The sequence below is a fragment of the Malaclemys terrapin genome, chromosome 1 (genome assembly GCF_027887155.1).
Source record: "Malaclemys terrapin pileata isolate rMalTer1 chromosome 1, rMalTer1.hap1, whole genome shotgun sequence".
Lineage (NCBI taxonomy): Eukaryota > Metazoa > Chordata > Testudines > Emydidae > Malaclemys > Malaclemys terrapin.
The window spans coordinates 167191355-167216330 of record NC_071505.1 but is presented as its reverse complement, the minus strand read 5'-3'; the positions used below and the strand labels follow the sequence as shown (position 1 = coordinate 167216330).

Genomic DNA, 24976 nt, shown 5'->3' with positions numbered 1-24976 from the left:
ATATTCGCTTGGCTGGGACACTGGAAAATCCCTAATACTTCAGATGACACAAGATTGGTTCTGAGATCCAGCTGTTCGGGAAGGGCAATTGTCCATCCAGAACGTCTCCACATGGGATTGTTTGTTGACAATATCACCAGGAGAAACATAAAACCAGGAGCTATCTCTCTTGTCAGTTGAGAGGCTATCATGTGTGTTAAGGGCAAGGGCTCCCCCATGTGGTCCACTTCATCTCTGACGGGGAATTTGGGTGGCAGGTAGAATAACACCAAAAATCATGATATTAAATCCGAGGGGAGGTTTATTATAATGATGATTTTTTTTTGCAGGCCAATCTGGCATTTGCTCCAGCTGCCCTGGTGCCAGGAACATCTCCAAAAAGCCCAGGTCTGAAAGTCATACCATCTCCCTTTAGCACTCCCCCTTCAACTCCCAGCAGCCCCGGCATCCAGTCCCGTTCCAGTGAATCGGATGAGACACCAGTCAGTTTTGATCAACCACCAGAGGGCACTCACCTGAAGTTTTATAACAAGGTACAGTGTCTTCCAGGACTTCTCCAACACAGGAAGCCAAAGCCAGTTTACTGCTTGAAGTGGAACTGCAACAGTAGGTCTTACCTTCCAATTCAGTCTTCACAGAGTGTGTTTGCAGCCAAACGAGGAGATCGCTGCATCAGTTTTGAAATTCTCTCTCACTGTGATCCACTGGACTCCCTCTTTTGCCTGCCTGCAAATAGAGTTCCATAGTCCATCAGATTCCAGCAGGCGATGAAGTGGCATGACTCACCTGCTTCAACTCAACATGGGCTGGACTGATCACAGCTTTTCAGACAACATCATGTCAAAATTAATGACCAACACTTAGTAGTGCAGTGGGTTAGTGCAAGTCAAATAAACCTTGAAATTCTGCAGTGTGTTCCATGCCCACTCCTTTAATATAGAGGCATAGCCCATGAAGGGCCAATCATTCAACACTTAATCTGTCTGAGCAGGACAGGCTGCATTGAATACTGGGAACTGTAGTCTCTGTAAACCACAACTCTGTATTAAAGAAAAAGGCAGCTGGTTAACTTCTCCAGTTTATGCAATTTATGTGCAGTTCTTAGTTTGCAGGCTAGCTGCCAATACAGCCTTCAACTGGGAGAAGTTGGAAGGCCCAAGACATACCAGAATAGCAGGGGCTTCTGCAGATTAGGACTCAGATGAATTGGCGACAACGGGGAGAGAATCTGGACTGCTTGATTTCACCATTGGTCCTCAGATTACTGAGATGTGAAACTCCTTTATCCTTTCCCATCACCCCAGTGCCCAAAATAAAATGGCAGAGGTTTCCAAAGTAATTCCTTGCTCATAAGTAACTATATATCGAGTCTTGTGTCCTTGTAGTCAAACTTAATGTTTTCAGGTTTGATCATGTAAATTGGAGAGAGAGCCACAGTTTAAATTGGGGTAATGATCTCTCACTACTTATTCAGAGAGGCAAAGTGTCAATGAGAAGGTGAACCGGTGTCTTGAGTCACCAGCTGAGCATCCAAGTCATTCACCCTAGCTTTCTGGGCTGACGCTGCACACTGGTGTGGTTTATTTAAATTCTTCAATCTCAACTTTACCTGTTCTCAGGTGCGGACACGGGGGTCACTGAAGCGCAGACCCCCCTCCAGGAAATTCCGAAAGTCTCAGTCCGACTCCGGAGATGGTGAAGATTTAAGGGTAACTGGATCATCTCAAGAAAATGGGGCCAAGGAAGAGGATGGTGATGAGGTATTCATGCCTAAGAGTCAGAAAGAGGAGTTGCAGTCACCTGTGTATGGAACAGGCAGTAAACTGATGCAGAAACGGATAGGATCCAATGAAAAGCCACCCTCAGGGAGAGGGTCCAGCAGCACAGAAAACAAAGAGGAGAGAGAAAAAGAAACAGAGGCAGTGAAACCATGCAAGAGCAGCACAGGAGATAAGGAGAAGCCCTGCGCAAGCACTCCAGGGGAGGAAGAGAGGAAGTCATCCCAGAGCACCCCAGAGGAGAAGCCATGCCCAAGTACCATGGGAGATAAGGATAAGAAGCTGTGCCAGAACACCCCAGGGGATAAGGAAGGGAACACCCTGGGGGAAAGGGAGGATGGCAGTGCCTCTGAACAGGAAAAAAGGAACAAAGAAAATAAAGAGGTGAAGAAGGAAGAAAACAGTGAGGGCAAAGACACACAGGAAACATCAGACACCCAGGAAAAGTCCCTGGAGACGGGGATGCCGCAGCCGGCAGCAGACACAGGAACTGCCAGTGAGCATCATAGTGTAATGCCAATGCAAGAACCGGGCACAGGGTAAGTGTGAAGCAGAGGTGAGATAGGCCACCATGGTAATTGTTCATGAAATACCAGAGGCTCTCACAAGTGTTTTGCCTTAAAAATAAAAAGGCATTTCCCTCTGGTGCTTGTTAAATCCCAGTACAAATCAACTTCAATATCAGAGCATCTAATACAGACAATTAAAAGGCTTGGCTCCCCAGGCTGGCATGACAGTGAAAGGGGTGTAGGTGAAAGAAGAGAAAGAAATGCTGACCCTTGACACTTCGCTCAGGTGCCCGGTATTTTGAAAGTACATGTGGCAAAAAGCATTTTTCACCCTGAGACCATTAGATTAAACTGTCTGATTAAAAGGGACATTTCCAAACCTCTTGTTAGGACTGTCAGCCCTAATTGTGGTGCACACATACCAATTTCGTGGTCACCCACTGAACCACACAAACTAGTTCCTTCTAATTCAGAAAACACAGGCCTCTACCCCTTGAGGTAAAGGAGAATTTCCACTAGCTATATTAGGGCTTACACTCATTGTACCTGGCCTTTAACCATCGGTGGCCAACATAATCCCACACACCTAAGCAGGTCTCCATTCCACCCAACAGGGCAGTGGTGCCACCTGCACACTAGCTATTACAGAGCAGAGTTATATTGATGAAAAGTCACCCCAGCAACATGGGACTCTCTGCATTCCCCCTTAGGTTTCCACCTGTCCTGTTTTTCTACTGAACTATCTGAGTTTGGAGGGCTCAAATCTGTGTCTTAAAAGGCATGTTGTGGGGAGAAAAGATCCAAAATGAATTTGGATAGGAAAGTTAAAAACTGAAAAAAAATGATTCCCTGTTTTCAATCCAAGTACTGACCCAGCTTAGCTGGTGAGAACAGAGGAAATCAATCGGAGTGGTCTGGCTGCAGCTGTCCTTCAAATTTATAGCAGGAAAACCATAACCCAATTATAAAAGATGGCCAAAAGGACACCCAGATTCCAGACTTTCCTAGAGACTCCTATCAATGTAAAATTGTAACATATGTTTATTTTTATAATTTTCCTTTCTCTCTTCTATCATTCTTTCTCTCTCAAAAGGATGAACCCAATCAGGACACAGGAGACTTTAATGTGAAGAGAAGCCAAACAGTCCAATTAAGGTGCAGCTACTGGAGGACTCTCCCTTGCAACAGATCAGCAGAATATTAATAACATCAAAGATGTTCACTGCTCTTACCCATAACATTCTGTAGCAGTGGGAAGGAGAGACTGGAATTAAGACCTCTTTTTTTCTTTTTTTTTTTTTTTTTGCTGCAGGGTTCAAAATGGATGTACTGGCTGACTCTTCTTGGGGTATATTGAGCAACTTCATGGCCATGTCTAGAGACCTGATGCACAGTAGCTTGGGCATGACAATCACCACCGTTTTTGGGCCCAATGTTCACCATTACAGCGAAGTTCCAAATTTTGTTTGCTCCCCCATGTTGGACTTTGATGCAATTTATCAGTTTTGGACATATATAAGTTGTGCCTTTTTAAATAGCTTCCTTTTGAAATATTTTCAGTTTTCAAATGCAAGTAAATTAAGTTTTTAGAAGTACGGGGAAATAATTTTCTCTCCAAATATATATATGCTTTATGGCAGACAATGTGAATCCTAAATCTGGAGAAGATCATTTTTAAATGGTTTATACGACATCTTTGATGAATATCTACTTGGACTAGTGTTGGGCTGGCAAATATGTATTTGAAACACGTACAAGCTAAAGATTATTTTTCTGTAAGATTTTTTTGTGTGTTTTTTTCGTGTTGGTGAGAAGTAGCAACTGAAGTACCATATCCACAGAACACTTACAGCATCTGAAGTAATACTGCAAGCTTTCCTCACACTACTCCACCACTGTATTCAACTGTTACTTGGAAGAATCAAGTGTAAGTCAGTTGTCATGACGTCTTTGGACTCTACTGAGACTACCAACAAGTGGCCAGTTAGAACCACTTTTAATTTTTTGTGATATAGACACTTGTTTACTGCAAACTGGACTGAAATAACCTATTCATTTCATGTAAGCCAGTGAACAACCTGTGTATGATTGAGTTTCACTTACTATGGAGTGGTGGGCAACCTGCGGCCAACAGGCCACACGTGGCCCGTTAGGGTAATCCGCTGGTGGGCTGCCAGACTGTTTGTTTACATTTGCACAGTGGCCCACAGCTCCCAGTGGCCATGGCTCACCTACGGCCTAGGCTGAATTCGAATTGGTGAACTACCATCCCATGAAAAATTTATTTTAAAGAGCCAGGTTCTCTCCTTAGAGTGGGGGTTCTCAGACTGGGGGTTGTGACCCCCTCAGAGGGTCGGGAGGTTATTACGAGGGGGTCATGAGCTGTCAGCCATGTGCAGGGTTGACAGCCCAAGCCCTGCCAGCCCAACTCCATCCCCAACCCCGCTCCAGCATTTAAAAGAGTGTTAAATATAAAATCGTGTTTTTTTTTAATTTATAAGGAGGGTCCCACTTAGAGGCTTGCTGTGTGAAGGGGGTCACCAATACAAAAAGTTTGAAAACCAATGCCTTTGAGCATTTAGAGGGAGTGTTTGAAAGGACTGGATAACAGGAGAAGTACTCAGATACTATGGTGATGAGACCATATAAGTGCTTGGAGCTGGCATTTAGGGTTCTGTTAGAACTTTCAAAGGACTAGCTGGCTCAGAGGACTAGTTGTGGATGGGCTATGGAGCTATTCGCGTCCAGATTGCATTAGCTATTGATTAGTCTACATTAAATGAGTTTGGGGGAGTATCACAATCCTATTCCTGATGGACAGGTGTCCACATCACTAAAACCACCAACACATTCTCTGACACCCGACAACGTCCCCGACCCGACAGTATCATTGAAGAGGCCAAAGACTGAAAGGGCCATGGAGACTGAACTCCCTTTCATCTTTGCAGCAGCTGACCCAGGACAGGGGTTAGACACACTGGCAAGGCAGAGAGTGATAGAACCTGGTTCTGCTGCTGCCTGTGCTGCACCTGCTCTGTGGATGGAGATCTATGAGGCAGAGGGTCATTCTGTTCTGTGTTTGTACAGAGCCTAGCACAATGGGGTCCTAAATCCATGATTGGGGGTCCTAGGCACTACAGCTATACAAATAAATAATATCCTATGTGTCACCTTTTACCTGTATTAAATTCACAAAAAGACAAATGGATTTATGTTCTAGTTAATGTCTCCTGCCTTCCATCCTCCCAGATGAAAGCACTAAGATATTGTTCATTCAAAACCAGTGAAAAGTGACTGGTATTGCCATTTGTACCTAGAAGAGGTTTCTCAGCATATGCAACCCCCACACCCTCTCTGAGTCATGTCAGCAAGTGTCATCTTTGAAATACATTTTAATCTGTTTGCTTGAGCTTGTATCCCAGGTCAGGCTGCAGTCATCACTGTAACATTTTTTTTCTCAGCTGATGTATCTGGACGTATGTGATTGTGCATTTCTGTATATATGAGTGTGCATGTTTAGAGAATGTGTGTGCTGGCCTAGGGGGTGGAATTTGTCCTCCCTCACCTTGAAAATATAATGGGAAAACAGAGGAAATAAAATAGTGGAGTTGAAAAGAAAACTGTGTGTTTCTTCCTGGGGAGCTGCAGAAGCCCAAACCAGGATGAGTAGAGCTGGTGGCAGCAGACAGAATGAGGGCGGGATTACGACTAGGGGATAGTGTAGTGTTAAACCATCAGGTTTGAAATTTGTGGACTCCCTGGAGCCAGGTCCCAGTACTGATATCTCTGACTCAACTATTCATCCCTTTAAAGTTCACTATGTGAGGGTCTTCAGGATGAGACCTTAAAAACACAAATCCCATCTGTGTAGCCATTAAAGATTCCATGGTAAGAACAGAGGTTTTCCTTCAGACAAAATTGCCCCTCCACACACACAAGGGTGTAGCATACATTACATAGGTATGACGTCACTCTCTGCTTCCATGTGGCAGACACTACTTAAAGGGGCTCTTTCTTCTGTTGTCTGTCTATAGGTATATTGTTAGTCTATGGTAACAGACAGAGTCCTAGAAGGAGAGATGGGAAGCTGTTCAGTATTGGCTTGAGGGAGTGTAGCCTTGCTGAGTGGGTGAAGAGAATTTACTCCATGGAGGACATCTTAGATCGGGGTGGGCAAACTTTTTGGCCTGAGGGCCCTGGGGTCAGGGTCAGGGTGTGGGAGGGGGTGAGGGCTCCGGGTGTGGGTTCTGGGGAGGGGCCAGAAATGAGGAGCTCAGGGTGTGGGAGGGGGCTCCGGAAAGAGGGTTGGGATGCGGGGTGTATGTGAGGGCTCCGACTGGGGGTGCAGGCTCAGGGGTGGGGCTGGGCATGAGAGGGTTGGGGGGCAAAAGGATGCTTCGGAGGGCGGGAGAGGGATCAACGCTGCAGCAGGGGGTTGGGGCACAGAAGAAGGTCAGGGGTGCAGGCTCCGGGAGGCGCTTACCTCAAGCAACTCCCAGAAGCAGCAGCATGTTCACCCTCCAGCTCCTACGCGGAGGTGCGGCCAGGCAGCATTGTGCGCTGCCCCATCCGCAGGCGCCACCCCTGTAGCTCTCATTAGCCATGGTTCCCAGCAAGTCCCCGACCCTGCTCCCTGGAGGGAGCTTGAGGGCCGGATTAAAAGGTCTCCCTAGCTAATGGGAGCTGCAAAGCCAGTGCTTGGGGCGGGGGGAGCGTCCGGAGCCCCCTGGCTGCCCCTACGCATAGGAGCTGGAGGGGGCACATGCCACTGCTTCCGGGAACCGCGTAGAGCCACGCCATGTGTAGAGTGGGGCAAGCCCACGACCCTGTTCCCTGGCAGGAGCTTGAGGGCTGGATTAAAAGGTCTGACAGGCTGGACGCAGCCCACGGGCCATAGTTTGCTGACCCGTCTTAGATCAAATTGGGGCTCTGTGTGTGAGGAGGGGGTGAAGAAAAGATATGTGTTAAAATAGGCAATCTCCCCGTCTTTTCTGGATGAGCTGAGCAGGGCTGAGCTGCAGACCTCCACATACCTCCTGTGTGGAGCTGCTGGAGGATATAAATAATAATTACTACTCACACACAACCTACATTAAAAACTATTTTATATAAAAGCACCAGGGGCCCTAGATCATGCATTCAGACCAAGGGTGGCCACAGTAGCATCTCAAATTCTCTGGATAGAAGAGTACAGGATCAGATCCTAAAACTCTTAGTAATTGGACAGGAAAACACTAAGTAAGGAAATTCTGTTATTATTTATATAGCACCTTTGGCATGCCTGATGCTTTATAGATAAGTAGTGTAACAATACAAGTTTCCTGTCCAGAAGAACTTTAAATTTAGAGAAACAAAACACAACAGAGAGGGGAAAGGAATGCAACATAAAAGCTAAGAGTTTGGGCAGTTGTGTTCAGCTGAGGTCTTGTTAGTTCTGTGGTTGTCTTCCGGTTTTACTTGTTTAAACTGAAATAGGAGCCAGATGAAAGGCCCAGGAGGTGAGGAAGGAGGGTAGCTATTGGCGGAAGAGTGATTTTTGGAAGGGCATTGGCAGCAGTAATAACACGTAGTTCTTACACAGTGCTTCTATCAACAGATTGCCATGTGTTGCCAGCACAGAGTGCCCGAGGCAAAGCAACAGCGGGTTCGTTGCCCGGTGTGCTTCGCGTCAATAAACACACCAGGTGGAGAAGCAAACAAAGTTTATTTGGGATCCCAAAGCGGTGCAAGGAGACTGGCAAGTCTCAAATCAAGCACATTAACAGGAACAGTTTTTCTTCTTTTATACATTTTGCAGTTAAGCCTCACCCCCCCCCCTTTCTCCTCTAGCCCTCCCTTTCTCCCCCCCTTCCTCCCTCTACCCCTCCCATCCCTGGTAATAGTTAAGTCATTCTTGGCAGCTATAAGCCTAGCTTGTTAGTAACTTCTTTAAACCGTTATCTTGTCCTTTTTCCCTTCAGCCAGAAACATGCAGGCCTCATTATTACTGCTTGAGCAGGGGGTTGCACACAGATAACTGGTTGCTTACATATTCCAATTGCACCTGGCTTTTGAGGTTGATTAGAGTTTAAACATGGAAGGATAGAGTTTGGTTCACTTAGGCCTACTGCAGGAAGACTTCATTGACACTTTGTGGCTTTCCACCCTCCCGAGTTACCTAGGGTGAGGCCTAGTGACGTCAACAACTCCCTCCTTTGAGAATACTCAACAAGCTTTTGGCTGAGTTTTCTCATATTCTGTGGACAAGATATGATTAAGTGCTATGAAGCTGGGGTTTTCAATGAGAGGGTATGCCGGGATTTTTGAGGAGCGGGGGGCACAAAGCTTATGGAGGAGCATTTTAAAACAAGCAATTAGGAGGAGGGTGACCAGGCACAATACCACACCGGTGAGGAGGAGACGCACAAGGCCACCCCCCAGTCCTCCTAGGTTGGGCAACCAACTTCAAAGGGAATTGAAAACTGTGGGTTTCCTTTCCTGGGCCTTCTACTGCTTGAAAGCCTGTTTGGCCGACAGGACGTGCTTGTTAATGTCCTGTGAGTTTTCCGGGACATAAGTACAACATTAATTCCCAATAAGGGCACACACCACGCCCTGGGAGGCTAAAACATAATTTAAGGCCTGTCTGTTTTTCAGGGACAGCAACCGGAGCTGGTATAGCTCTGAGTTAAGGCTCTTCTCTATGGCCAAGGCTTCATTGGCGAATGTGGTGAGAAACACAGAGAGCCTGCGATAAAATTGGGTTAGCCGTCCCACCCCATAGGATGGGAGGAGGATCATACCCAACCTGTCTCCTTCCTTAATGGGCTCTGAGGTGGCATACAAAGATTTACGCTGCCTGTGGCCGCCAGGGGTTGTCCCTTAATGCATACTGGGATTCAATGGTACAGTTTTGTGACAAGGGGGTACCCGAGGTATTTCTTCCCCTACTGAACCATCCCCAGCAGATATTTGACCAATTTTGGGGGACCACCCTCCAGGGTAACCCTGCTGCGTGGTGCGGGATTTGGGAGCATACTCAGCAGTTACAGAGGTTAAACTCTTGGGCAAAGCAAACCTTCAAGGACTCATATGTGTTTGTTTCCAAGTTAGTAGGGATCCCTTTCCATCCCACATGTGCCTGGGGCGAACGGGAGGTAATGAAAGGAGTGTCCCTATGGCAAAGAGTACCACTGTGGCAGACCCTGGACCTGAACTCATGCTGGGCAGGTGACCCTAGGGCCTAATAATTACAATTCCCCAAATACCCACAAAATATCAATTACCAATAGTAGGCAGATTAAAAACAAAAGGACCAGGCCACCAGATTAGGCCGGCCCTGTGAGAGTAAACACAACCAACGCTTAGAGTTTTCATGGGGAGTGCGCTGCGACTGTCCAAAGAGACCACAGGGCATTCCCAGCAGGCCTTATTGTCTTTTGAATAACAGTTTAAGTCCCAGGTCATCGCTGGTAGTCCTTTTCCGTAGGCTGGACGGTCCACCGTTCAGGAGCGGGCACTGCCTTCAGACAGGAGTGATGAATCCAGTTCTTGTGTCCCTTGACCTTTGCTGCCGTGTGGGAGACCAGCAGGACGGTGTGGGGTCCCTTCCACTTCTCTTGGAGAGGCTAGTCCTTCCAGGTCCGAACGAGAACGGAATCGCCTGGCTGCAAGGAGTGGACAGGGGCATCCAGCGGGAGAGGCTGCAAATCTCTGGTATACCTGTGGAGAGAACAAAGAACAGCAGACAGAGAGCACATATACTGAGATAAGAAGCCACACCCCATTTCCCACTCCCCTGCCAGAACCGGTGTACCGTTCATAGGCCATGCCCTTCCAAACATAATCTCAAAGGGACTGAGCCCTAACCTGCCCTTTGGGAGAGCGCGCATGCGGAGCAAAACAAGGGGTAAGGCATCAGGCCATCCGCTGAATCAATCCACCAAAACGAAAAGGTATTTGAATCCTTGGGTCCGGGGGAACTCAGTAAAGTCTATTTGCCAAACCAGCCCCGGGCCTGGGGTAGGTTCCAGAGTGGCTGATGGCACTGCTGCCACAGCTCGAGGGTTGTTCTTTTGGCAGACTAGACATTCAGCCTGTACCTGGGAGGCCAGGGGTCTAAGAGCCTCCCTGCCAGCGTATAATTCTTTGTTTCTTCACCAGGGTCAGTTCTTAATGTCTTTTGTAGTCAGGAATTCCTGGACTTTGTGGTTTCAATGAAGCAAGTGTTCCTTCTTCTCTTTTCCTGAAACAGTGTGGTTCAGCATCATACAGGGGAGAGGTTACTAGCACATCACCCTGACTTTAAATAGGCTTATCATCAGTCGGAGAGTCCTCCCGAGGTGGAGGGGTCTTTTTACAGTAAGAAGCCTGGGTCCAGGTGGGCAGTCCTTGGTACTTCACAGCGGTGTTGGTGGTTAACAGGACTTGGAAAGGGCCTTTCCAGTGTGGAGCCAAAGCAGTTTTTCGTTGATGGACTTTATGTAGACTCAGTCTCCTTGTTTCAATGAATGGCAGGGCTGCTAGGGTCTTAGGTTTCTTTTAACTTACAAAGGAAACTTCCACTCTTCACTCATACACCTTTTCCCAACAATGAACACATACACATTGCCATTATCCAGCAAAATAACTTCTATACAGAGCTTTGGAGCAACAAACCAGGACGAGCACACCCACTTTTGAGGAATCCATCAAAGTTCAGGAGGCTCACAGTGGCTTTAAGGCAAGGGGTGAGACCCACAGCAGCAATTAACAAGTCATCCACATATTGCAGGAGGAGGACCCTGTCCTCATTGTCCCACTCCTCCAAGTCTCTGGCCAGGAACTGGCCAAATAGAGTGTGGGAATTTTTAAATCCCTGGGCCAGCACTGTCCAGCAAAGCTGCTTTTTAACCCTCCTTTTGTCCTCCCACTGGCTCCACTCTGTGGCTTGCATGGCTGAGGGCTCAATTGCAAGGGTCATTATCCAGGCATTCTCTGGAGGTAAGGTGAGGGTTATTTCATCTTGGGTGAAATGCAGGGTGGCTCCTAAGCGACAAAGCAGGTCCCGTCCCAAAAGAGGCGTTGGACAATCAGGGAGGTAAACCAGTTTGTGAGATAGAGTTCTGTTTCCCAAAGCACATTCCGCTGGGGCATATACTGGGCACTTGGTTCCTTTCCCTGTGGCACCCACCACAGTGAGGGACTCTGACACAGGCAGCTGCAGGGGTTGGTTTACGGCGGTTCGTGCAGCTCCAGAGTCTATTAAAAAGTCTATGTCCGAATCTCCCACCCGCATTTTTACTCAGGGTTCCGGGGGCAGGATAGTCCGTCTCCCCTGACACTCCTATTCTTGATCCTTCGCTGCCATCATAGGGGTAGCTTCTCTTTTGGGGCACTCATTTTTCCAATGTCCCTCCTTTCGGCATCTGGCACACTGGTTGCGACCCAGACGCCTTTCCTGTGAGCCAGGGCGCCCACGTCCTCTCATTCTCCGGCCCCTTCCACCTTCCTGGAATTTTCCCCTGCCACTGGCCTGTGCTGCTGCGACCATCATTTTCGCTTGCCTCTTTTCCTTTTCTTAAGACACAACCTGATTACGCTCCATCTCAGACAGCAGGGTCCGCATAAGGACATTACAGTCATCCCAGTCAGGCTTATAGCTAGCCAGGCACCCTTCAAAGACCGAGATAAACTTGCTTGGGTTCGTAGAGAATTCCCCTACCTGTGCCTTAAAGGCTGCTAGGTCCACCGGGTTAAAAGGCACATGGGTGTAAACCTGCATAGTAGTGGCCTGATTCCTATCTGAGCCATGTCTGGACACCACGGTCTCAGTGATCAACGGATAAAATTCCACCGAGGGGGCAATCTCTGGGAGCTGAGACACCCTGTCTTTATATGGTGGGGGTGTGATAGCCGAAGGGGACACCGGACCTGCCATTACAGCTGTGGGGGGGGGGGGTTCTGGGGACTAACAGTAGCTACTACCGAACCTGTCGGAGTCAAATCACACTTTTGCAAAATATCTAACCTATCTCTTAGCAACATAAACAACTGTACATACATATGTTCATTCCATTTACCCGTTTGCTGACAAAACAGAAGTAATTGAAGGATCGTGTTATAATTAAGTGATCCTTCTGGTGGCCACCTTTCCTGGTCCTCTAGCTGATATTGAGGCCAGTCTACTGTACAGAACCTTTTCAGTTTACTTTTAACCAACGGATCCGATCCAAACACTTTCCAGTTCACCAGAATGCATTCCAAGGGTGTACACCTTACCCTGCCTGCCATACTCTGTCCCTGCCCCATAGGGAGACACTGGGCGTCCCCAGGTCATAACAGGTAGACACTGGGCGTCCCCAGGTCAAGACAGATAAAGTCCCCACTGGACTGTTCCTACCTTATCCAAGGGTCCGGTTCTGCACCGTCGCCCTATCCATGGGACCGGTTCCCCACCGTCGCCCGCAACTGCTTCTCCACTACTCGAGCGCGTTGCACCGTTGTGCCCTCTGGGGTCGACCAAACCACGTTTCCGCCGAGGCCTCCGGTAAAGTCACCGGTGCGCGCTGGGCGTCGGTCGTCGCCGCAATCTGTCGACCTCCGAGAGGGGTCCGGGCAAGGCTAAATTTCAGCCTCGAGCCCCACGTTGGGCGCCAAAACTGTTGCCAGCACAGAGTGCCCGAGGCAAAGCAACAGCGGGTTCGTTGCCCGGTGTGCTTCGCGTAAATAAACACACCAGGTGGAGAAGCAAACAAAGTTTATTTGGGATCCCAAAGCGGTGCAAGGAGACTGGCAAGTCTCAAATCAAGCACATTAACAGGAACAGTTTTTCTTCTTTTATACATTTTGCAGTTAAGCCTCACCCCCCCCCCCTTTCTCCTCTAGCCCTCCCTTTCTCCCCCCCTTCCTCCCTCTACCCCTCCCATCCCTGGTAATAGTTAAGTCATTCTTGGCAGCTATAAGCCTAGCTTGTTAGTAACTTCTTTAAACCGTTATCTTGTCCTTTTTCCCTTCAGCCAGAAACATGCAGGCCTCATTATTACTGCTTGAGCAGGGGGTTGCACACAGATAACTGGTTGCTTACATATTCCAATTGCACCTGGCTTTTGAGGTTGATTAGAGTTTAAACATGGAAGGATAGAGTTTGGTTCACTTAGGCCTACTGCAGGAAGACTTCATTGACACTTTGTGGCTTTCCACCCTCCCGAGTTACCTAGGGTGAGGCCTAGTGACGTCAACACATGCACTTCACAATCTTTTAACATATTATCCCTGTTTCACACAAGGGAAACTGGAGCACAGAGGGAGGCTAAGTGAACAATCTAGGTCACATAGAAAGTCTGTGATGGAGCAGGGGCTTCAACTCAGGTCCCCCAAGTCCCTAGGTGACTTGGTAAGTGCACAGGCAGCAGGGCCACGTGAGGGCGAGGCGGTGGAGAGTGGATGGAGTTAGCAGCCTGTAGCACAAAAAGGGGTGAAGTGCGAGGCCAGGAAGTAAACAGGGCTTGGAAATGAGGCGCAGCGTGGCTCTGATGTGGAGGTAGAGGAGGCTCTTCGGGCTGGGCGGGGATCACACCCCTGATGCTCTTCCAGGGCCCCTTCCACCGCCCATCGCACCGCGCCGGCCCACGTCCTGGGGACAGGGGCAGCCTGCCACGCGCAGAGGCGCCTGGGCGGCTCATTGAGCCTGGCCACGCCCCAGCCCGGGGAGCCCCGCCCCCGAGCCCGGCCCGAGAGCGCCGCGCAGCGCTCAGCGGGCCCCGCCCCCGGGGCTCTGCCTGCCTGTCGCACAGTCAGGGCGGGAGGGGGCAGCTGTTGAGGGAAAGGGGGTGTGTGGAAGGGAGCAATATCCGGGTAACTCCAGGGACCTTCTTCTGAAGCCCAGTGGGAGAAGGGCGGGACGGACTAAACCATGGCCCCGCTATGGGGACAGGGGGGAGGACCGAATGTCCGGACCGCAGCCTGTGTGTGGGGGCTGAAGCGGGAAAGAGCCCCCCTCCCCCTCTGGGGATGAGCTCGCCCGGCTCTGAATCCAGCCACCGTTGGGGAACAATCTGTTACCTCGAGGTTGCGGGGCTGAGGCGTCCTCATGGGAAAGCGCAGAGTGAGAGTCCCCACAGCCCTACCATCAGGCGCCCTCCCCCCACCTGGGGCCGGCTGAGCGGGCTGACTGGGTGGAGGCAAGGCGATACCATCAGGCGGGTGGATCCTAGTGGGGAGCGGAATGGTATCTTCCAGCCGGGACAGGCTGTGGGCGGAACCATCCGGTAGCCCAGCAGGGGAGGGAAACAGGCCATACTGTCAGTGGCTGGCGCGTTGCAGCGAGGAGGCGGGATAACAGTGAAGAGTCTGGCTAGGGGAAGAGAAGCAAGCAGCGGCTCGTTGGTCTAGGGGTATGATTCTCGCTTCGGGTGCGAGAGGTCCCGGGTTCAAATCCCGGACGAGCCCGCTACGGAGGGGGGCGCGAGCCTTTCCATTTTGTGGGTTTGATCCCGCAATTCATTTTATTGCATTACATGCACAGCGGGGCCCCAGGGCAGTAACTGGGGGAGCCCACGGTAAAGTGGGTGGGAGAAGGGAGGGGTAACGAGTGGGTGGGAATTGCACAGGGGGAAGGGGTGGACAGGGGCAGTAATTGGCCGTGCGAACTGGGGGTGGGGAAAGTAGGGGCTCGTGCAAGCGGAGATACAAAAAATAAACAATGTGATCCAGCTGGTTTTCAAGCTGGGGAGGAAGAAAAGGGGAGACTTCTGTTGTTTCCATTTGTAACTACTTGGGAGGTGTCCAGCTGCTACAAGGAGCGGGGATGGGAGCGCACGGAAGTACCAAGACAAACAGGAACATGGGGAGAACGGGGTTCTATGGAGAATAAGTGGGGGGCACAGGAGGAGCAGTGAAATACACACCGCACCCCAAGGTGTATTTTCCCTTCTTCCTGCCTCCTTCCCGCTCCCCCTTGGACTCCCCACTTAGTCCCCCGCCCTGTAATGCTCGTATCATTAAAGGATTGAGCAATATTATTAGAGGACGAAGAAGAGGGGGATGTATGGGGGTACTTGTGGGGCTAATCATAGTCCGTGTGGAGGAGGAGAGGGGACTCATGAACTAAACTGTTCCCTCGCCGGAGTTTTATTCAAATTCATGCACTGTTAATACAGAGAGCAAGAAGGTCATATTTTTAGTTGCAAATGCTTCCCCATTTCTTTTATTGTAACGTATAAATGTACCTTCAATAAAAACAATGTAAAATGATCATAGAACTGTTCAAGCATTGGGAAGGAAAAATAGGGCTCGTCCGGGATTTGAACCCGGGACCTCTCGCACCCTAAGCGAGAATCATACCCCTAGACCAACGAGCCGCCATATGAGCTACTTTCTAGCTACTGTGAATGAAGCTAACGTTGGTTCAGTCCTAGCCACGTAGCTGTTTCTGATTCAGACAGTTGTTTAGCTAGCTCTATTCTGCCCCCTATGTGGCTTCTTCCACCAAGGATCGTTCTTTACCCCTTCTTTTCTTATTAGGTTTTTTTATTTGAGTCTAATTAATTAATTATACAAACAATATTGTTATTTGTAGTAGAGCTAATAATCTACATATACCCACAAAGACTCTTTCAGCAAGCCAGAGTGCCAGTGGGTGATCCCTTTTCATCCTTCACATCTGTAAGAGCTGCCTTCTCCTTGTGCAGTGACCCAGTACAAGATCTATGGACCATTTAAGACCTCAAAATTAAGAAGGAATAAAAGCCCACAGAAAACAGGCTGTTATGCCAATGTCAAGCAGCAAAGTCACCATTCCTTGTTTTATGATAGACAAATATTTAATTTAATAACTATGGTCCCAACCCTGCAAGCCCAGCCACACAGATGGATCCCTCCAACGGTGAGGATCCTCACTGACTCCAGTGGGATGCTGCATGGGCATAGGTGTTTGCTTTCATTCAAAGATCTGTTGGGCACTATACACCTATCTGCCTGTTATATTTACAAAGAATATATCACCATAACATCCAGGCGCTGAAGTACAGTTATATAAGAGAGTTAGGACTCAGAACAAAAATGGGCTCTGCTTCTAATGTCTTATGAGAAAATTATCTTAGCATTGTTATTATGGGATTAGGCTTTTTAGTGAGCTCTAAAGGTGGTCAGACTAGGGTACATTCTGATCTCAGTTTCACCTACGATAGTCTATTACTTACTATGATCTCTGAGCCTTGGCTTATGCTAGGAATGATCTAAGGGAAGCGCTATGTTTTTCTACAATGTAGGCTGCTGCTGCGCTCATTTTAATACAGAGGATGTTTTAATTGAACTGGAACACCATTCTTGGACCTGTAGTTTCTCTGGAAAGGACCACTCGAAGGCAGTGAACTGGTGTAATGTATGTGGACCATGCAATATATGAACTATATTGCTTGGACTGAGACTGAGCAATTCCGTGCTGGGACCTGTAGACTTCTCAGGCAGCTCTGTTTGGATCAAAATAGGCCTTTTGCAGCACTGAATGCTGCATCCTGCTGCCCATTTGAGCAATCATGGAAGCTCAGATCAAGATGGGAAATTGTACACTAGGACTTGTAGGTTCTGCATATGGACACGATGTGCACAAAACCAAACCACCAGCATGCTCTGCAGGACAATCTAAGAAGTTTGTTCCAGCACCTCCTCTTTTGACACTTCAGTCTTTTGTGAGTACCTCATCTTTATTACCTGAAAAGAATAGGTCCAGAGTAGGCCTCATCCAAATATACTTGAAGAGTGATGCAGTAACAACTCACAGGGTGAGCTGACACTTTAAGTGGTTTGGGGCTCAGCTGCTCCTGTGTGAGGCTTAGCCCACTTCCCCAAGTGAAAGGAATGAGCATAGGAGTCACATGACAAGGGAAAACGTACCTAAACCAGGCTTGCTGGGATAAAAAAGAGGCAGGCTATTTAGGAGGAAGATTAGATGGGAGTGCTCTGTTAAGAGGGAGGCTACTAGCTAAAAAAGGGGCTGGTGACGAGGCAAGGCTGAGCATATTGGCAGAAGCTCTAGGAAGTAAAGATGGGACAGTTTATGTTATGGGGCAGATATAATTGTTTAGCATCCCAGGATGGGAACTTGTGGTAAAGGATAGGTGTGGGTTCCCCTATGATCTTCCTTGTGCAGAGGTACAGATAGCTGCTCCTGTCAACAGGGAGGAGAAGGGACTCACTAAGGACCAAGAGGGCTGGATGTTGGACCCAACTGAATGGCTGTTTGGGAACAGGACAAATCCTTTGAGCAATGATTATGTATGGCAAGAGGATGGGATAAATGTTTTTGTTGTTTATGTTTCTGTTTGGACTCTAATTCTGAAAGGGGTAGACTTTTGTGACTTAGCTGGAGTGATCTAACTGTACTGGGGGCTTGAAAATCATCTGAGAAGGAAAACTGAGGTGTATAATACTAACTGGAAATCAGACTAGGTAAGCCTCTGCAGTAGTCTTATCCTCAACTGCTCCCTCAACTTTGTGGGAATCCAGGGCCTCCCTAGAAGACAGGGGAGGTCAATTTCCTGTCTGATAAACTTTAAAAACACGTTTGATGCAAGATGCACTCAGCAATGAATTTTAAAACTGCTACAGAGTGGAACAACATACAACATGGTTAAATTTGCGCATCAGCTATTTAAATATTAAATAGAATGTACCCCCCCATCGGATTTTCAAGAAAGAGATGGGAATAAAAGTGGGATGTAACCATGTCTCTTTCCTCTTCAGTGTATATAACAGCAGCCTAGTGCCTTGACTGCAGTAATCCCCTAACCTAAGTCTTCCATGAAACTATCCTCAAGTCTGCAAAAGAACCAATATTTACTATAAACCTGCTTCAAAACATAGGCTGTGCAGGTCAATTAGGCAAAGACAGTGATCTTTAGGAGAAAAAGCTACAACAACCAAAATAATTCAACTTTGTTGAAAGAAATGGGAAAACACACTGAACTACCCATACCCAAATACATAGGGGAAAATCAAACTAGGAAATGGAAGCATTATGAGAAAAAGCCTCTGAAGGGCCAAAATCCAATTGCTGTGTTTGTAAAACCCTGATTACAGACCCTGTCAGCAACTTTTTACAGAGACCCAAAGCTTGGTTTGAGCGGGGGGCCTAGCCCACCGAGAACAATATTAGCTACGAGAAGCTGAACAAACAAGAGACAACCTTGCTTTTTACTGAGATAAGCATGGTCAGCAAAACTCCAGATGGGGAGCGGTAATTGATGTCTTTATCAGAATCTACAGACATACCAAAGTATTGAAAGTGGCCTCTATGTCCACTCCTTCTGCAGGAAAAGATAACCAATACCCTCCCCACATACCAAACTTGAGTTCATGGAGAGGCTCAAGCATGTCAGTATGAGATATGACATCCTCCCTTCTAATTGGTGCACCCCCTCCCTCCCAGATGCCAGTGTTAGCCTTTAGAAACACAGTGGGGCAACCTGAAAAACAATTTCTATTGCCATGTACTTTTCGATGTCTTTTTGCTTTAACCCCCAGGAATATACCTGTTGGACAACCAGAAGAGCTACCTCATTCCTATGGACCCCAAATCAGAATTCAACATATATATATTTTTAATTATACACTTTATACGTTGTTTAATGGAAAACACTAATGTATACTAATGTGTACTAATAGTATGTTATATGTTAACTTGAAACCTTGGTCGGAGCCATTATGTAATCTTTTAGACTACTGGCTTACTGTGCTTATCTTGTCTTGCTGCTAGACCTATCCAGGGGCTCGGAACCTCCCACCCCATCGCTTCCCTCCGCCCATGAAAATCCTATATAATCTATTGCAGGGGTAGGCAACCTATGGCATGTGTGCCGAAGGCAGCACACGAGCTGATTTTCAGTGGCACTCACACTGTCTGGGTCCTGGCCACTGGTCCAGGGGGCTCTGCATTTTAATTTAATTTTAAATGAAGCTTCTTAAATATTTTAAAAACCTTATTTACTTTACATACAACAATAGTTTAGTTATATATTATAGACTTATAGAAAGAGACCTAAAAACGTTAAAATGTATTACTGGCACGCGAAACCTTAAATTAGAGTGAATAAATGAAGACTCGGCCCACCACTTCTGAAAGGTCTCCGACAAGGAGACTAAGGGGGGATATGATAGAGGTATATAAAATCATGAGTGATGTGGAGAAAGTGGATAAGGAAAAGTTATTTACTTATTTCCATAATACAAGAACTAGGGGTCACCAAATGAAATTAATAGGCATCAGGTTTAAAACAAATACAAAGAAGTTCTTCTTCACGCAGCACATAGTCAACTTGTGGAACTCCTTACCTGAGGAGGTTGTGAAGGCTAGGACTATAACAGCATTTAAAAGAGAACTGGATAAATTCATGGAGGTTAAGTCCATTAATGGCTATTAGCCAGGATGGGTAAGGAATATTGTCCCTAGCTTCTGTTTGTCAGAGGATGGAGATGGATGGCAGGAGAGAGATCACTTGATCATTGCCTGTTGGTCCACTCCCTCTGGGGCACTTGGCATTGGCCACTGTTGGTAGACAGGATAATGGGCTAGATGGACCTTTGGTCAGACCCGGTACGGCCGTTCTTATGACCCCTGATCTATTGTAATCAATTGCTTGGCTGTGTCTCTGAGCATAATAAGCAAAGTAAAACCCACGTGCTTGATTCTACACAGTGTCCATTTTGTTCCTTCAGCCTCAGAGAGCTTCTATTTTCCTAATCCACCAATCCTACTACTGGTATTATCTGAAAGCATAATCCAACCCATGTTACTAGATGGGAGTGAAGACTGGGGCCTAACCTTCCCAGCTGCCACACCTGCTGGAACAAAACACCTTCAGTTCTGCAAGCAGATATTATGCAAGCATAAAAACTAACTGAATTGTGACTACAGAGCAGCAGTGGGACACTTTCCTTCTAAACAGTATTCCCAGATAAAAATTACATTAACACTGAGATAAATTTGAGAGTATACTAAGTAATTTAGGGTGAAAAACATTACAAAGATATCTATCCTTAAAATATGCATTATAAATCCTAGAACTAAGGTTAAACTTAAAAGAAATGTAAACAAAGTTTTGGAAATGCACAGTTAAAGCATCCAAATAACCTTGATTCTGCCCTGTAGAGATGCCAATAATCAAAAACTAATCCCATCTGAAAACATAATTCTATCCTCTCCTCAACACCTGTCAGGCTCTTGCCTCATGAAATTGAGCAAGATGTTATACTCCTGTATCCTATCAATCTACACCTAAACCAGGTCCAGATTTCACCCAACCCAAACAGAACTCTCATTTGTGTGGTCTTCAGGAAAACTATATGGTCTGATAACAGCTTCTTCACTGGAGAGAGCAACTATCTGTGAAAACAAGCCATGTTGCTGAGGTAACACTATGGCTGCTCTGTAGTTTCCTAGTGTCAGATTGGCTAGGGAGAGTACAAATGTGTATGAAGAGCTAGTATTCCTTCATCCTGACAGTTCATAACCTGCTACTAATTTGTTACTGTTTTAAGACCTAAATAATGAATAGCACTAAAACCTGAAGGCAGGTGGTCAGTGTGGTGCAGGCTGGAGTGCAGCAGGGTGCGTGGAAATGGCAGAGACTGGTACATAGTGGGGTGGGTGGGCACTGGGGCAGTATTGCTCAGCCCATGACTGAATTCCCCAAAAGCCTGAGGCTGACATAAAAAGTAATTAGATTGTTAAAATAAATTTGAAGAATGGTATTTGTCTTCTGTGTTTTGAGCCCATAAACTCTTCTCCGCAACAGTGACGGCTAAAAGCATTAAAAATAAATAAAGAGCTCAGATACTTATATAATCACATGACTCCAGAAATTGGGGCTTTAAGCACCAAACCCGTTAAGAGTGGGCAGCGCTGGTGACTTGGTCCGGGAAGCCGAGGGGTGGGCGCGCAGAGGTGGCACTGGGGCCGTGCAGCCCATCACACCGGTACCGGCCCGGGCTACATAAGCCACAGCCCGCCAGGAACGGGCCCAGCATCCCCGGCATCCTCCCTCGGACCCCCGCCCCCCCTCAGTGTCACGTGTTCCGGGCAGGGGCGGGGCCAAGGCAATTTTCTTACGCTTTCTGGTAGGGCGCTCATGTAGTGACTGACAAACGAACTCGCCAATCACGTAGCCACACCGGACACCCGGGGCGGAACCAGACGGGGACGGAGAGCGGGACGCGGGAGGTGTGCGCGATTGACGGCTCCTCCGTCCCATCAGCTGCCGGGGAGCCCCTTTCCCCGCCCACCGCCCGGCCCTAAGGGGCGGGGCTGCGCCGGGGCCGGGACAATGGGGGCACGGGGAGGCGGCAGCAGGAAAATGGCAGCGGGCGGCAGCGCGGGGTGGCGGGTGGCTCCGGGCCGGGCCCCGGCGCTGATGCTGGCGGCGGCCGCAGCCGCTCTGGGCTTCCGTGAGTGCAGGGGCCCGCGGGGGCGGCCTGGCGCGAGGGGCGGGGGGCTCCCCTGGAGGGGGCGCGGTGACCGGGGAGCCCTGGGCGGGGCGGCGCCTGGGCTGGAGGCTGAAGCCCCTCAGAGCTCCGCTCTCGGGGGCGGCGCTGGTGCGGCTGGGCGAGAGCAGCTATGGGGCAAACAGGCTCCGCCGCCCGCCCCACCCTTGCCCCCGGCTGCCGGGGGGTGGGTGGCTGCAGTGCCCAGGTTTAAACGCTCTCCAAGGAGGAGCTGTTTTAAAACGATAAAGAGTCCTGTGGCACCTTATAGGCTAAGAGAAGTATTGGAGCATGAGCTTTTGTGGGTGAATACTCACTTCGTCAGACGCATGTGTATCTCTGTAATATCTGAGCACTTCAAATCATTAATAGATTTAGTCTCCTAAAACTCCTGTGGGGCACAGAACTACTTTTATGCTTACTTTGCAGGAGAATAACGAAGGCACAGAAACATTTAGGTGTAGGAGGTGCAAATCTGGAAGCGGAACCTGGATTTCTGAGTCCTAGTCCAGTGCCTTCACCTCTGTGGAAATTCATGTAATAAACAAACTTTAGCCGACCAATAAAGATTAACAAAATAACCCAGTGGGATAACCAGCAGGAGTGACTAAAAAACCTTGATGACATGTCACATCATATGAACATTATAAGTGTCTTTTTAATTGTCATTGCAAAAGGAAAGCTGTCCTACAGTGGGAAAACCACACATTTTCATTTTGTTTGGAAGGAAAAAGTTATCTGAATAATCTGACCTTGTTCTGTCATTCTGCTGCATCTGGATGAAGAATGCTCTGGACAGTGGAAAGATGGTTCATCTGTGGAATTAGGAGTCTCTATCCACATGGCCTTTAATAGTAGCGTATACTTACAGGATATTATCAGCCTGTGTTCTATCCAGATAGGGGGAAAAGAAACAAAACTCTGTCTTACATGGCAAAGAGAAAAGTCACATGTGGTCTTGGGTGAACTCTGTCCAGAAGGGCAAAAGCTGTACAGATTAACTTTCTTGAAAATTTATTTTGATAGTGAAAAATGCTTGGCTGCTCACTCTTGACAGTGTTGTTCTCTGTACACAGAGCACTGTCCATCTCAAAGGCAGAGATTCCCAAATGGTGGTCTAGTGAGCACTTGCTGGTGGACTTGGGAGTGCTGCTTAGTGCTGGTCTACGCTGGGGGGGATCAATCTAAGATACGCAACTTCAGCTACGTGAATAGCGTAGCTGAAGTCGAAGTATCTTAGATCGATTTACTTTGGGTCCTCACGGCACGGGATCGATGGCCGCGGCTCCCCCGTCGACTCTGCTACCACCGCTCGCTCCAGTGGAGTTCCGGAGTCTATGGGGAGTGCGTTCGGGGATTGATCTATCGCGTCTTAACGAGACGCGATAGATCGATCCACGATAAATCGATCGCTACCCGCCAATACGGTGGGTGGGTAGTCTGGACGTACCCCTAGTCACATGGGGCTGGATCTCCTCTTTTCCATCTGCTAAACAAATTGACAGCTTAAAATACACAACTTTTCTGCTAATATTACTTTCATGTAAGGAATTGCTGTAGCTGTCAGATGTTAGGAAATCATGAATAGGAGGGGAGACAATACACACAATTGCTCTGAGATGTCCTTCACACAATGGGGAAAACTTTGAGAGTCCTTGCCCTGAGGCATTCAGCCAACACTTCCATTGCAGTGTTAACCCTCAAGTTTAGTTTGGGTTTTGGGAAGTGAAGTGTTTAAGTGTGGTGGTAGATAGCACCTTTCTGAAATTTCTGATAACTGCAAGTAGGGAACAAATTGGACATGTGTCCTGTGAGTGGATGAATTAGCCAGTGCAGAAGAAGAAACCTGTATGATTGGCCAACTGCTACCTGTTTTGTTTGGAGCTGAAACACTGGAATTCATGCATGGCATGGAGTTTATGCAAAACAGGTTAGACCATCCCTGGAGAACAAGATTCCCTCTGGCTACTAAATCTCATTCTACAATACAGTAGTTTCTGTTAAGCAGTTTTCTCTTTATTGTGAGATGACTCATGTGCAGGACGAGGTAGCTATCTGATGCTTAGCTTTCTTTCACTGCAGAAGTGACACTAATCATGGGTGGTGATAGTGTCTGTAAGGGAAAGCAAAATACCCAATACCAGTCCCCCCTGAAAAAAAAACTCCACTCCATTAGTGGAAAAATCTACATACAGCACTGCAGCTATGTATTCACTTCACTGAATTGCCAGACGATCTCTTGTGTGTTCAGAATAAACATTTGGTAGCAGGGACCCAAGGAAAGGAGTATTTCTTGGCCTGTAGTTAGATTATATGTAGGGGAGAAGGGAAGTTCTGACATAACCTCTTGTTGAAAATCCACCTCCCTTAAAGCACTGTTTCTGTGCTGTTCTGTTTGTTTGATACAAGGGTTGTGATGACAAGGCAGTCAGTAATGCCCAGCCTTCCCTGGCCTCTTAAACAAGGTTGTTCTGTAGGAGAATAAATAACTAGCACTTCCAGAGCAGACTATAGACTTCTTCAGAAGATGAACTTACTCTGAGCCATATGCAGTCTTCAGGGCTCGCTTTCACTCTGAATACATGCAGCAGACTTACCGCCCCACATTGTTTTGACTATCCGTATTTAAACCACAACTCATCGCCATGATAGCTAAGTGTCTGGAGGCTGCCTCAGTTTAAAATATTATATTCTGTCTTTAATAGAACTGACATTTATAGGCTGTTTTCCAACCCTGCTGTGTGAGGTGATCCAACTTCCTCTCAGATTAAATTCGGATCTAATGGCAATAACACACACCAGAGTCGCTGTTACCAACTTCTCCGTTTGTAAAATACTCTGAAGCTTACTCTTTTGGAAGTGAGGAGAAGGATGGGGCGACAAAGATTCCAGTCTGTATGACTGGCTGTGCACATCTATCACTGGCTCAGTAAAAAGAAATCTTGTTAAACAGATCCTTCACCTGAAATGCTGTAGGAGTTAAAAGCTTTGGTAATGTTGTAAGTCAAACAATTCATACGTATTTATTTAGGACTCCTGCTGAAGTGAACCAGGGAATGGTAACATTATGCCTTATAGAATTAGGTCAGAGGTGGGCAAGCTGTGGCCCGCGGGACCATCCTGCCTGGCTCTTGAGCTCCCAGCAGGGGAGGCTAGCCCCCGGCCCCTCCCCTGGTGCCCTCCTCCCCTGCAGCCTCAGCTCGCTGTGCCGCCAGCTCTCTGTGCGGTGGGGCTCTGAGCTCCTGCCGGGCA

At 47.8% G+C, this 24976-nt stretch overlaps 2 protein-coding genes, 1 long non-coding RNA gene and 2 other non-coding genes across 11 annotated transcripts in view; 3 read left to right on the top strand and 2 right to left on the bottom strand.

Annotated features, from left to right (window-relative positions):
• Positions 1–5900, top strand: part of RCSD1 (RCSD domain containing 1) — a 48612-nt gene extending 42712 nt beyond the window's left edge. The window contains exons 5-8 of one of the 7 annotated variants that reach the window (XM_054046375.1): positions 330–533; positions 1620–2299; positions 3381–3442; positions 3600–3685. In XM_054046375.1, the coding sequence (XP_053902350.1) occupies positions 330–533; positions 1620–2299; positions 3381–3417 (921 nt within the window). In that variant the 3' untranslated portion in view covers positions 3418–3442; positions 3600–3685. Of the gene's footprint in view, positions 1–329; positions 534–1619; positions 2318–3380 lie in introns of all 7 variants that reach the window. The other 6 variants (XM_054046353.1, XM_054046336.1, XM_054046361.1 and 3 more) reach the window with 6 other exon arrangements.
• LOC128847054 (uncharacterized) overlaps positions 1–14429 on the bottom strand; it is a 31590-nt gene extending 17161 nt beyond the window's left edge. Inside the window, exons 1-2 of the long non-coding RNA XR_008446832.1 lie at positions 14309–14429; positions 516–726 (exon numbers count right to left, since the gene is read on the bottom strand). This is a non-coding gene — a long non-coding RNA (uncharacterized LOC128847054). The remainder of the gene's footprint in view (positions 1–515; positions 727–14308) is intronic.
• A 194-nt stretch (positions 14430–14623) lies between these two features.
• Positions 14624–14695, top strand: TRNAP-CGG (transfer RNA proline (anticodon CGG)). The gene has a single exon. It is a non-coding gene; the product is annotated as a tRNA-Pro (tRNA).
• An 839-nt stretch (positions 14696–15534) lies between these two features.
• TRNAP-AGG (transfer RNA proline (anticodon AGG)) lies at positions 15535–15606 on the bottom strand. Its single transcript has one exon. It is a non-coding gene; the product is annotated as a tRNA-Pro (tRNA).
• A 5961-nt stretch (positions 15607–21567) lies between these two features.
• MPZL1 (myelin protein zero like 1) overlaps positions 21568–24976 on the top strand; it is a 62818-nt gene continuing 59409 nt past the window's right edge. The window contains exon 1 of the mRNA XM_054046318.1: positions 21568–21688. Coding sequence (XP_053902293.1) covers positions 21568–21688 — 121 coding nt within the window. The remainder of the gene's footprint in view (positions 21689–24976) is intronic.